Genomic DNA, 12,545 nt, shown 5'->3' with positions numbered 1-12,545 from the left:
ATATATATATATATATATATATATATATATATATATATATATATATGAGGATTTTAGTCAGTTCATCTTTGAGATGCCTCCAGTTCGACCTTTGTGGTTCCTGATTCTGGTCTGTGAAATTGTAGGGTTCCTGGCTCCCCAGAGCAGCAGACCATCTTTTCCTTCTTAGCTTTGCCTGTCACTTACATGGCCCAGCTTCTTTCTTGCCATTTGCTCTAGGGAGGTAAAGCCCTCATTCTCACCCAGAACATGGTGTAAGGCTGGGACAGAGGACACGGGAGCTGAAGTGCCGAGCAGAGGTGGTCAGGCTCCGGGTCAGCGGTGAGAAAATGCAGTGTAGGCTGCAGACAGTAAGGGACCTAAAGGCCACCATGTGTCCAGAGACACTGTGAATATTTACCCCGGGAGTTCAGAGTTCAGGATCAGTGTCTGCCACTTACGACGAGGCCAGGCCTGTGCAGAGAGCCACAGTCATTGCCAACTGCCACTGAGAGTGCTCCGCAATGTCTCTGGAGTTTTGTGCCTTTTCCCTTGGCCTCCTCCTCAGTGTGGGAGTCAGTGGCCACCCTTCATCGGCAGCTTGTTGGAAACCACAGTGGCTACTTGGGTTTTCTTTCTTAGAAGTGAGTAGGGTGGAGCTGTGAAGGCTGGGAATGTGATGATGGTTGTCCAGTTGGCTCTGCGGTGCAGTCAACTGTATAGCTTGCTTGCTTTTTCTTCTTAAATCTTAATGTGTTTGGAGAGATAGAGATAGAGATAGAGAGAGAGAGAGAGAGAGAGAGAGAGAGAGAGAGAGAGAGAGAGAGAGAGAATGAATGTGTGTGTGTGTGTTGGGGTAGCTTACCCTGGCACCCAAGTGGGGGTCAGAGGACCGTATCAGGTGAGGCGGGGTTCATTGTTGCCAGCGTGTCCACCAGGCTAGCTGGCCAGTGAGCTTACGGATGGTTGTCTCTGCCTCCCATCTGCCATCGTAGGGTGGGATTAGACACACTGTGTTCTGGGCATCTGGACCAGGTCCTCACTTCTGTGTTTTACCCACTGAGCCATCTGCCCAGCCTCTTTTATTTATTGTTATTTTTGAGACTGCAGTCCAGCTTGGAACTTGAGATTCTCCTGTTCTCACCTCCCGGGGGCAGGTGCCACCACACCTGGCTCCCGTACAGCTTTCTGAGAACATGTGGCTGACTGCCACCTTCCACAGCCTGAATTAGTCGGTCTCAAGAAGGAACTAGATACTGTGTTTTACCGACTCCTCTGGGTGGGTGTGAGCCGGCAGACTTTCACTTCTGGGGGTCCCTCCTCTGCCCCAGTAAGTGGGGGGATAGTAGAGGGTCTTCTGGGCTTTACACTTTGGGACTATGGCCTCTCGGTGCTCTTTATGCTCCATGACCTGTGGACCTCTAGCTCAGGGCAAGACCTCTGTGGTGCCTTACAGAAATAAGAATGCAAACCTCCTATTGTACCTAGGAAACATGAAATGCACATTTTATACCAGACATGTTGCTAGGTGCTACCATGTCTGATGGTGAACTGCTTTTCTAATTGAGAAAGCGACTCTCCGGTGGAATGAACCAGGCTCGGGAGGTGTCCTGGGGACCAGCCTGCCTGTCTTCTCTAAGCTAAGGTTCTTCCTCTAAAAAAAAAGCAAAAATCCAGCAGCAACAACAAGAAACACCCTACAGGCTATTATGAAGGTTTTAAAAATTGTTTCTAACAGGGTCTCGTTGTGTATCCCTGGCTGGCCTGGAATTTACAGAGATCCTCCTGCCTCTGCCCGCTGAGAGCTGCAGTGAACGTGTGCCACAGCTTGTACATCTGCTTGAGTGTTTGGTGTCGAAGAACAGACTGAAGGAGGAGTGGATCTCACTAATTGATGGCATATTTTCTTTTACATTGCTTTTCAGAATGAAGGCCATCGAGAGTCCCAACAAAGATGATGACACCCAGTGGCTGACGTACTGGGTGGTGTACGGTGTGTTCAGCATTGCCGAATTCTTCTCCGATCTCTTCCTGTCCTGGTTCCCCTTCTACTACATGCTGAAGGTACAGTGGCTGTCTGCCCGCTCCTCTCTTCCACATGTGTGTCTCAGGCTCCATCTCAGGACCGCTAAACCAGGAACAGTAGGCGCAAGGGCTTGAGTGTTGGATGCCAGTGGTTCTTGTCTCAGATTACAGAGGAGGAGGCAGGATTCCCCTCTCCGTTCCTCTGTTGGAGGCCTTGTGTCAGCTGCCTGTTTGGTAATTGCAGGGAATGGAGGTCTTATGATTGATCCAGGTTAATCTTCATGCAGTGATGTGTGGTAGGCTCCGCATGTTTTCAGCATTCACAGTGCTGAAAAGGAGTCATTATTTTTGGGAGAAAACCAAACAATTTCCATAATAGATTTGGAGAAAGAAAGTGTCTAGTTGGTTGAGAAAGTTAGCTTGGTAACTTTGGCAGTGTGGTAGTCAGAGCTCAGGCCTGCCAAACCTTGTTTTTGGCAGAGGACTAGCCCAAGCTGCCAGCATTTGGGAAAAGGACAGGAAACTGAAACTCATTTATAACTGGATCACTGCGGGCTTCTGGCTTCCCCAGAGGGGAACGAGAGGGACAGGGTTGTTCATTTTGTGAACATGGTGGTTCTTTTTCAAGCTGTGCTCAGATGGTTGCCCAGATGTCTTCCACAGCAGAGTGGATATGATGCAGGCGCTGCCTCCGGTTCTCAGGCTGCAGACTTTGCAAGCTTTGCAAGGGAAGGTGGAGTGCCCAGCCCTGCAGGGCTCCGGGCTAGCCTCTGTCCCTTTTTATTAGTACAAAGTACATGTGACATAGCTTAAAGATCCAGGTTACTCTGAAAGATTTTGCAAAAAACAATCCATTCTGCACCTTCTGTAAAACTAACCATTGCTGGGACTGGAGAGATGGCTCTGTGGTCGAAGGTACTTGCTGCCCTTGGCGAGGAGCCAGCCAGGTTCGAGTCCCAGCACACACATGGCAGCTCACAACCGTCTGGAACTCCAGTTCCAGGGAATCTGCTTCTCTTCTGGCCTCTGGGGCACCAGCCACATGATGGAAGCACAATAAGAGCAAATATTTTAAAAAACAAAAAGTTCACTCTCTCTCTCACTGATGGCAATTTAGCTTTGCCATTTATTTCTCCGTCTGTAACTAAGGGTGCCTTCCGGGCTTGCCTCTGTTCAGAGCATTATTTTGGAAGATGATTTGGCTCTCTTTCCTTTCCACATCCACATCCTACCAGATTCTCACAGCCTTTCCATGTCCGAGTCATTCCTGTTTACAAAACTACGACTTTGAAGATGGTGTTCAGTCTGGTCTGCAGTTGGTGTGCATGTAGCACACCGAAGTTTGGGGTTTTTTTACACCTAACAATTGTTGCTTATATGTCTTATGACCCACTTACAGTTACTCTTATTTGTATACACTTGCATACGTAAATGCTTTCTAATCTGAGGACGTGTGGGTGCAGCTCAGGTGGTAGTGTGCTGTCTCCTGCTGTAGTTTCTTGTTTTTTTCTGGGCTACGAGTCTGAGCAGGACTTTGCGCATGCTTGGCAAGTGCTCCACCTCTGACCTACTCCGCCAGCTCCTTAATTTCTAATTCTGAGATATAATAGATGTAGCTTCCTTTGCTACCTGATCTTAGCCTTCATCTTAGAGAATCTGTGCACACGTTCCTCTTTCCCTGCAATCTGACTGTCCAGGTCTTACATTTGCTCGTAGTTACAGCCGTTCTGCAGCAGTGCCATATGATTGGACTTTTATTTCATCTATCATAATTTCTAGGCCCAACTAGTTTTGCTCTGCACTTACTTTAATTTTATTTTACTTGTGTGTGAGAGTATGTGAGTATGTGTGAATGTGTGTGTATGGCTGTGAGAGAGACTGTGCGTGTGTGTGTGTGTGTGTGTGTGTGTGTGTGTGTGTGTGTGTGAAGGTCAGAGGACACACTGTCAGGAGTTGGTTCTGTGTCTCTCATGGGTTCTGGGAATCCGCAGTAGAGCTCTGGCCTTCGGGTTTGCACAGCTGCCTCACTTCTTTGAGCGTCAAAACAATCTGCTATAAAATTCTGCATCCTTCAGTTGTGCTTCTGCTCCTGACAAGGTCTGTGGTTGATTATGTTGTTTTTCTTTAGAAATAATGTACTCATCCAGTATCTTATTATTTTGCTCTGAGAACAGATTTTCCTCCAAGGAATTTATAAACTCTTTCAGGCTGTGGAATAAATGACACGCCCTTTATGTCCTACTTAGCTTTTAACTGTGGACTTGACCCAAACTAGAGAAGCGGGTCTCCTGAAGGACTCACCGTCAGGCTGGCTGAGGGCTTGTCCTTCGGGGACTATTTTGATCACTAATTGTTGTAGGAGGGCACAGCCTGTTCCCTGGCAGGTGGTCCTGGGCTGTGCAGAAAGCCAGTTACCCTGAGAATGAGTGGGCCAGCAAGCAGTGTCCCCCACCCACGGTGCCTGCTTCAAGTTCCCGAGGAGTTACCACCGTCCTGCCCACCTTCTCTGACAGAAGCTGAAACAAAGCCTTTTATTCCCTGGGTTGCTTTTTGTGAGACTGTATTGTCACTGCAACAGAACTAAAAATAGGATACTTCTGTATAAAAAAGGGGAATGGGCTGGCAAGGTGGCTCAGCGGTTAAGAGCACTGACTGCTCTTCCAGAGGTCCTGAGTTCAATTCCCAGCAACCACATGGTGGCTCACAACCATCTGTATATGGGGATCCAATGCCCTCTTCTGGCGTGTCTGAAGTCAGCGACAGTGTACCTGCATACATGAAATAAATTAATAAATAAATCTTTAAAAAAAAAAAAAAAAAGGTGGTGGTGGGGAGCTGTCTCCCTCTCCGGCTCTTCTTGTCTTACTTGTGGTTCTGGAAGAGCAGCCATCTCTGTTTTACTTTTCCCTTAACACAGGATTTATGCTCAGATGACCTCAGATTACTGCGCACAGCTTGAATGATTGATTTTTGTTTTGATTATTTGATACAGGGTCTCACTGTATAACCCTGGCTGTCCTGGCACTCACTCTGTAGACCGGGCTGGCCTTGAACTCACGGAGCTTCACCTGCCTCTGCCTCCTACATGCTAAGATGTGCATGTGCCACCACGGTTTGAACAATTGATTTTATTTTATTATTTTTTGAATAATTGATTTTAAATTCAGTCTGGCTATATTGCAAAGGCTTTCCAAGGTCTAGATTTCCTTTTCTCCTTAATTATACAGGTTTACATAAGGCCATTTTATACAAGTACATACTGCATTTTGAGAGTATTTCCCTTATTTTGTTTCCCTGACAGTTTGTCTGCTTCTTCCATGTCCTCAGAACGTAAGTGGCATTGTGTGTCTAAGACTTGGGTTTCTGACTGATTCATGGTAGCATAGTGGGAAAAGTTGACACATAAAATCACTTTCTGCAGTGGTGGCCCATATCCTTAATCTCAGCACTTGGGAGGCAGAGGCAGGTGAATCTCTGAGTTCAAAACCAGCCTGCTCTACAGAGCAGGTTGCAGGACAGGCAGGGCTATACAGAGAAACCCTGTCTCAAAAAAAAAAAAGAATCAGTCTCCATGTTTCTCCCCCCCCCATTCTCATTCTCTCTCTCTCTCTCTCTCTCTCTCTCTCTCTCTCTCTCTCTCTCTCTCTCTCTCTCTCTCTCATGTGTGTGTGTGTGTGTGTGTGCACACGCATGCGTGCACACATGCTCATGCTCGTGTGTTTGTTGCTGGGGATTGACCTCTGGGCCTGGTGCATTTTTAGGCAAGCACTGTATCGCTGAGTACATCTCCAGCCTTTGGAACGCACTTCCTCTGGCGTTCCAAAGCTTTAAACGCTGACCACGACAGTCCCCTGACTATCTGTTCTAGCCCTACTCTTGGATGGTGATAGCACTGAGCCACAGACAGTCTCCTGGCTTGTTTTGTTTGTGCTGATGCCACAGCAACCTCGTTAGAGTGGTGTGTGCCCTTCATCTGAGCTGTCAGAGTGGGCGCCTCTGGTTGTCTCTAGAGTTTTAAGCTTGAAGGAGAGCTTGACAAGAAGCTGGTCACCTCTCTGTGAAAAACAGTTCCCAGATGGAGATGGAGCTCTGAAAGCTGGTAGCTAGGGAGTGCCTCGAGAGTTGGACAGTAATTAACCTTCTTTTTAATATGAGAACTGGCAAGTGCTGAGGATGGAGGAAGAGAACAGTAATTACTGTCTCAAGACAGTTAGCTAGAGAGTACCAGGAAGTACCAAGTGGATAGCTGGCTGTATATCCTACAGAGTAATCACACTGAAGACAGAACTAGAAATGTTTGAGCTGGTCCCATCTGTTAGTCTTGCCTTAATTCATCCATAAGAGAGAATCAGCCTGACTGGACTGCTCAAATGTGGTGTCTCTGTGGGTGGGTGCTGTTTCAGAGGGTTCAATCAATAGTGGGGACTTTAGATGGTTCTGTTGTCCTCCTCATAGCAGATGAAAAGCATCATGGGCCTGGCGAGATGGCTCAGTGGCTGCTCTTGCAGAATTCAGGTTCAATTCCCAGTAATGACATGGTGGCTAATAGCCATCCATCACTCCAGTTCCAGAGGAATCTAATGCCCTCTTCTGACCTCTGTGGGCACTGTATGCACATATGGTGCACATATGTACTTGTGGGCAAAGCATTTGTGCAATAAAGTAAATAACTGCAAAAAATAAAAAGAAATGATTTTCCTAAAACCCTACAGAAAAGAAAAAGGACTCAGACGTGCTCACTTGCCTACGCTCAAGAGATAGGAGGCCCTTTTGATTGTTCATCTGGTCAGCCATTAGCATTTTACCTTGGTGCCTCCTTTTGATGTGAATATAGCTCTCTGTGAATAATTTATTCCTGAAAATGAGACATCCTATGTTTTTTTTTTAAAAGATAGTAGCCAGAAACATATCCCTCTCCTTCCTTTGAAGTTTCAATATTCTGTGCCTGAGTCCAGCCGGGCGTGAGAGGGCCCTAAGAAAAAGCAGTGTTGGGGTATAGTCAGTGGTGAGGCCAACATGTGTTTATCTTTGGCAGTTCTCTGTCTGTAACTCTTTGCTAATAAAGCCCAAAAGCTGTTGGCTTCTTATAATAAACTCTTTCTGCTAGCATCAGGGGATTAAAAAAAAAAAAAAAAAGCCTTAATTGTTAGGCTCCCTTCTCTCTGGCTCATGGACCAGACAAGAGGTTTGGGCTCATTAACTCTTTGTGAACCAGGAAGAAAAGAGAAGGAAAGAAAGAAAATATTTTACATAGGCAATATGCACAGATACATACATACACACACACACACACACACACACACACACATATTCTGGTCAGGCCTGACCACCTGTCTCATCAACTCCACAAGTGTTCTTGCATACTTACATGCATACACACATATCTACGCATGTATACAACAGACATATACACACATACATTTGGTGGGTGGGTGAAGAAGAGCCCCAGATGCCACACTTCGTTCCTTCTCTCTGGCCTGCTTATACCCTCTTAGACAAAAGTTCTTTAGAAAATTACCTTATAAATAAAATGTCATACAAAAGGGGAGTCACAGAAGGATGTTGATATTAAATTCAAAGCAGTATTTCATTCGATAAGCTCATTATATGTTCAAGGCAACAGTTTCACGTGACCTCATTTTATCATAGTGCACACCTGTGGCCTCATCTGACCTAGAATGTTTTCCCTTGATCACAAATTTGTCCCAAGCCTATTTTTCTTTTTAGTGTAATTGTGAAGCTCATTGTATGCCTTATTTTGCAGCCATTTCTTACCACTTTATGAGGAATGAGCACATTTTATTCTTGATTCTAACTTTATTACATCTTTCTGGCCGAACAACTAAAACCATCTCTTTAAACTTTCTTCCTAAAATTATTTGAATCACACGAGGAATTCTATAAAATCACTAGTTTATCTAAACAGCATTAATTCATGAAAGTTCATTTTTATGTTGATCTGAAGAAGGCATATCAGCTGCAAGAAGCCATCCTGAGTTGAAGTCTCTTGGGACCTTGCCTCTCAGAGCTCACCCATCATAAGCCATGGTGGGCCACGTCCAGGAAAGTCACCTGCTAGGCTTAGCCTCTCCTAGATGGCTCCTGACAATTTTGCCCATGCTGGCCTTGAACTTGTATGTTAAAGTACAGTGGCTAGGGCTACAAGCACTGCTATACTCAGCTCTCCCTTACAGGGTATGTGTGCTCACCGGCATGTGCCCCACCCCCACACCAGCCTTTTACATGGGGCCGGCGATCTAAACTCAGGCCCTCATCTTCCCAGCCCCGTCTTTATCAGTAGGCTCTTATTTTAAGAAGAAGGAGTTCAGTCAGACACGATGGTGTAGTGTATAACAGTGATTGTTGTGCAAGCCTCGCACCCTGAACCTGATTTCCAGAGCCTATAGTGAGGGAGAGAAGTGATTCCTGAAATTAGCCTTTGACCTTCAAGTGAAGTGTGTACCTGCATTCACACACATGCCCCATATCTCAAATCATATCACACACACATACACATAACAAAAACAAAAACAAAAAAAAAACAATGGGTTTCACTGAGTCATATTTGTGTTCCCTTTATTTTCCTCTCTCTGTCTCTCATTATTATTTGCTTATTTACCTATTTATTTCAGACATGGTCTCACATATATCCCAGGTTGTTTTCACTTCCTGTGTAGCGTGGATGACCTTGAATGGCTTGCTCCACCTCCATGCAGCGATGGAATTGTGGGCTGGTACCACCATGCCTAGCTTCTGTGGTGCTGGGGGGGTTTAGACCAGGAGGTTGACTGAGCTAGGCCAGCACTGTAACAACTGAGCTGTGGTCCCAGCCTCTCTCTTCCTCTTCCTTCTCTTTCTTCTGAAACAGCCTCTCTGTATAGCTCAGGCTGCTTCCTTACTGGTTGTGCTTTTTCCATCTGAAAGAAAGGCCTCCCATCAGACATTAGAAAACACTGGGGCACCAGTGGAGATGACAGAAACAACACTGGGGGAAGGTGTGCATGGAGTCCCAGCGTGCCCAGGTACCTTCTCACCAGCCTTCTGTCCCCTGCAGTGTGGCTTCCTGCTGTGGTGCATGGCCCCCAGCCCGGCTAACGGGGCTGAGATGCTCTATCGGCGAATCATCCGTCCTGTCTTCCTCAAGCACGAGTCCCAGGTAGACAGTGTAGTGAAGGACGTGAAGGACAAAGCCAAAGAGACTGCAGATGCCATCAGCAAAGAAGGTAAGCCTTGGGGACAGCTTGTGCACTGTGTGGAGAAGATGCCATGCCCTATGCTCAGAAAACAGGCGCTCTGGACACCCGTCCTCCCCCACGTCCTCCGCTTCTTCCTCAGCGACATTCAGTGTTAGAAAAGTGACTTTCCCACCGCAGGCAGAGTTGAGCACCAGCTAGATAAATGTCTATATATCCAGTTCAGGCTGGCCTGCAATTAGCAATCAAGAAAATGCCCCAAGACATCATGCCCAAGGCCAGTCTGATTGACGAAGCTCTGCAACGGAGGCTCCTCCTCAGGTGAGTCAGGTTGAAATCAAGATCAGCTGTCATGAGGGCTTCCTGAGTCTGACCTGAAAAATCAACAGAGGAGACCTCAGGGTAGACTGTTCAGGAACTGCTTGTGTAAAAAAGCTTGGAGGCAGAAGCCATAAAAGAAACACAAAAGGATGGCAGGAGCAGGAGCAGCCAGTGGGCGGGGTGGGGCAGCCAGTGGGCGGAGCAGGGGCAGCCAGTGGGCGGAGCAGGGGCAGCCAGTGGGCGGGGTGGGGCAGCCAGTGGGCGGAGCAGGGGCAGCCAGTGGGCGGAGCAGGGGCAGCCAATGGGTGGAGCAGGGGCAGCCAGTGGGCGGAGCAGGGGCTCCCCACAGGCCATGGCTTAGACTGCTGCTGGAGAAGTTTGAGCAGAAAGGTGTGAAGAGTGGACTAAGGGGATTTAGCTCAGCCAGTAGAGCATTTGCCTAACAAGTCCCTGGGTGGGTTCGGTTCTCAGCTCAGGGTTTGGGGGAATGTGGGCTGAAGAAGGAAGGAAATATTAGTCTAGTTAGGATGTTGTGATCTGGCAAGAGGTGGTGGCCTCATGAGTTGTAGCAGTGACAATAAAGTAGCAATAGTAAGCATGAGATTCTTGATTGCTTTTTAAGGTGGGGGCAGTAGGATTTGCTTAGGAGTTTGAGAGAGAAAGAAGCCGAGGCCAGGACTTAAAGCCTGAACAGTTCAAATGTGGACTTGCCATTGAGGTGGGAAGACCAGGTAGCAGAGAACACAACATTCTGTCCTAGGCAGATGTCTGAGGTGTCTATCAGGTAGAGACCTTCGTGGATCAGTCAGATAGCCACTGGATACAGATGCTGAGAGCCCCAGGAAGTGGGTTTACACTGAGGTCAAGAGATGAAAGGGCACTGCCAGCCAGCTGCACCAGCCCGGAGAAGCTGATCAGGGTATCAGAAAAGCCAGAGAGCATTGTACAGTGAGGTGTCCATCACGCCACGTGCCCGAGGGTTAGATGAGAGGAGACCAGGAGACAACCGTCAGACTCGGCAGTGAGGAAGGACTGACTAGTGACCCAAAAAAGCGGCTTTATGGGCACTGGGAACAAACACCTGGTTGGAGAGATTTGAGAGACCAGGAGCAGTGTCCTGAGAGAACACAACTATGTCTGGGGAGGACACAGGGTGGTGAGACTCCAGAGACCTTCTTACAGTAGAGAAACATCATCTTCAAAAGTGATTAGACATGGTCAGTAGAGCTCACAGGGTAGGGGCGGGGAGCTGCTGCCCACAACCATGCCCTCAAGCAGACCAGGGATGGCATCTAGTATACCATGGGGGTGGGGGAGGTAGCCGGGGATGGGACGTTTTGGACAGAAGGGGTCGGTGTTAGAGAGGCTGGTTTTGAGTGTGTAGCTGGGAGCTTCAGTTTGCTCAATAAGAAGAAAAGAGAAGTGACGGAGGAGGGGAGGGTGGAGGAGCAGGAGGAGGCATGGATGCTGTCCAGGAAGAGGGGGTCTCAGTGAACACTTCAGGTGTCACAGGCCATCAGACTGCTCTGTTCTAGCCTTGGATCAGGAAAGCAGACCCCGGATAGGATTTAGAAATTGGAAGAAAGTTGGTTGGAGAGACGGCTCAGTGGTTCTCTGATGGTTCAACGTCCCTGGGGCTCTCTCACACAGCTAGTTGAGAAAGACTGTTTCCCCCTTGATGTCGACTTTACCTGGCAATTTGAAGGGAGTGAAGGAAGAGCAGTTGTCAGGAAGCTTGTGGAAAAAGGGCTCTCACTGGGAGACTCTGGGCTCCATCAAAACCAGCTGCCCTCTGTGCCATCTCACTGTGCCCCACTCTCCCGCCCCCCTGACACTTCCTGCCTTGGGGGAATAGTGGCTCAGTGAGCAAGTCTAGGCGTGTATAGCGTGGTGTGGGTTCTGTCCTAACTCTGGTCACCATCCGTCTCTGCTGCTTTGATGACTGAAGGACACAGGACAGATGGTCCAGGTGAGGGTGTCATACAAGCCTCGAGGCTAGATGACCTTTGAGAATTCTGCTTACATCTTAGGATTTGTGTCCATTTCCTGGAAGCCTTCTTGGCCTTGACCACCGTGTGTGTGCATTGGCACACAAGTCACCGCCTTAGTCACCACATTATCTAGAAGCCAGGGGGGATGGAGCTTACATTATAAAAGCCGTTGATACATCTTCTTTTCCCTCAACAGTCAAGAAGGCTACGGTGAACCTGCTGGGCGATGAGAAGAAGAGCACCTGAGTCCTGGCGCCCCTCCCCCACCCGCTCCCTAGAGCTCCGTGTCATGCTAGGGACAGTGGCACAGTCGTTGGATAATGTTGCCTTGGAAACTTCCCAATGTATTAAAAATGGAATGTGTTGTAAGCTGTTTTGCTTTTATTGTCGTATATGTAGAGAGCATTTTCGTTTAAATCTAACAGAGTGGGCAGTACCTCAAATGTTTAAAATATTTTGCTGTGTAGGAAGACATGTCACTATACTCCAGGAAATACAAATGAGGGTTGAGAATCTCCGTCCGTAGGCCCCGTGCTCTGCGGGGCTCACCCTGCATGCGTCTCCTTGTGCTTACAGTTAGGAAACCTCTGTGGTTGTGCTTCATGCAGTGTATGATTTTATATATATAGTTCTGTGTCTTAATGTATCTGCGCATATACATATATATGGAAAATGTTATTGTCTGGCTAGAACACGCACAGTGCTTGCAAGGAAGAGGCCAGGAGAGGCTTGTAGACGCCACCAGTGACCTGCGAAGCGAGACCACCTGCCGAGGCTGGAGGTGTGAGCTTCCAAGTAATGTTTCAGAAATCGATGCAAGCGAGTAAGACTCGAACCTGTGATCAACTCCAGTTCCCCAGGAAACCGTGGCACCATCTCACCTGCTCCTCATCTGAGATGCTGAAATGCCAGCCGTTCATGGTTTACCTTAAATCTGGGTAACAAGGTCCTTAGTCCTCTCCTCCCCAAACTCTTTAAAAACTAGTTCAAGGCACCTCCTAAGACAGACAGCCCACCTCCTAAGACAGACAGACAG

At 47.7% G+C, this 12,545-nt stretch overlaps 1 protein-coding gene across 1 annotated transcript in view; it reads left to right on the top strand.

The window, feature by feature from the left end:
* Reep5 (receptor accessory protein 5) overlaps positions 1 to 12,535 on the top strand; it is a 28,423-nt gene extending 15,888 nt beyond the window's left edge. Inside the window, exons 3-5 of the mRNA XM_021214750.2 lie at positions 1,905 to 2,043; positions 9,059 to 9,227; positions 11,706 to 12,535. Coding sequence (XP_021070409.1) covers positions 1,905 to 2,043; positions 9,059 to 9,227; positions 11,706 to 11,755 — 358 coding nt within the window. The 3' untranslated portion in view covers positions 11,756 to 12,535. The remainder of the gene's footprint in view (positions 1 to 1,904; positions 2,044 to 9,058; positions 9,228 to 11,705) is intronic.
* Positions 12,536 to 12,545: the final 10 nt, after the last annotated feature.

The sequence above is a fragment of the Mus pahari genome, chromosome 15, assembly GCF_900095145.1.
Source record: "Mus pahari chromosome 15, PAHARI_EIJ_v1.1, whole genome shotgun sequence".
Classification (NCBI taxonomy): Eukaryota; Metazoa; Chordata; class Mammalia; order Rodentia; family Muridae; genus Mus; species Mus pahari.
This window is presented reverse-complemented; position numbering and strand designations above follow the sequence as displayed.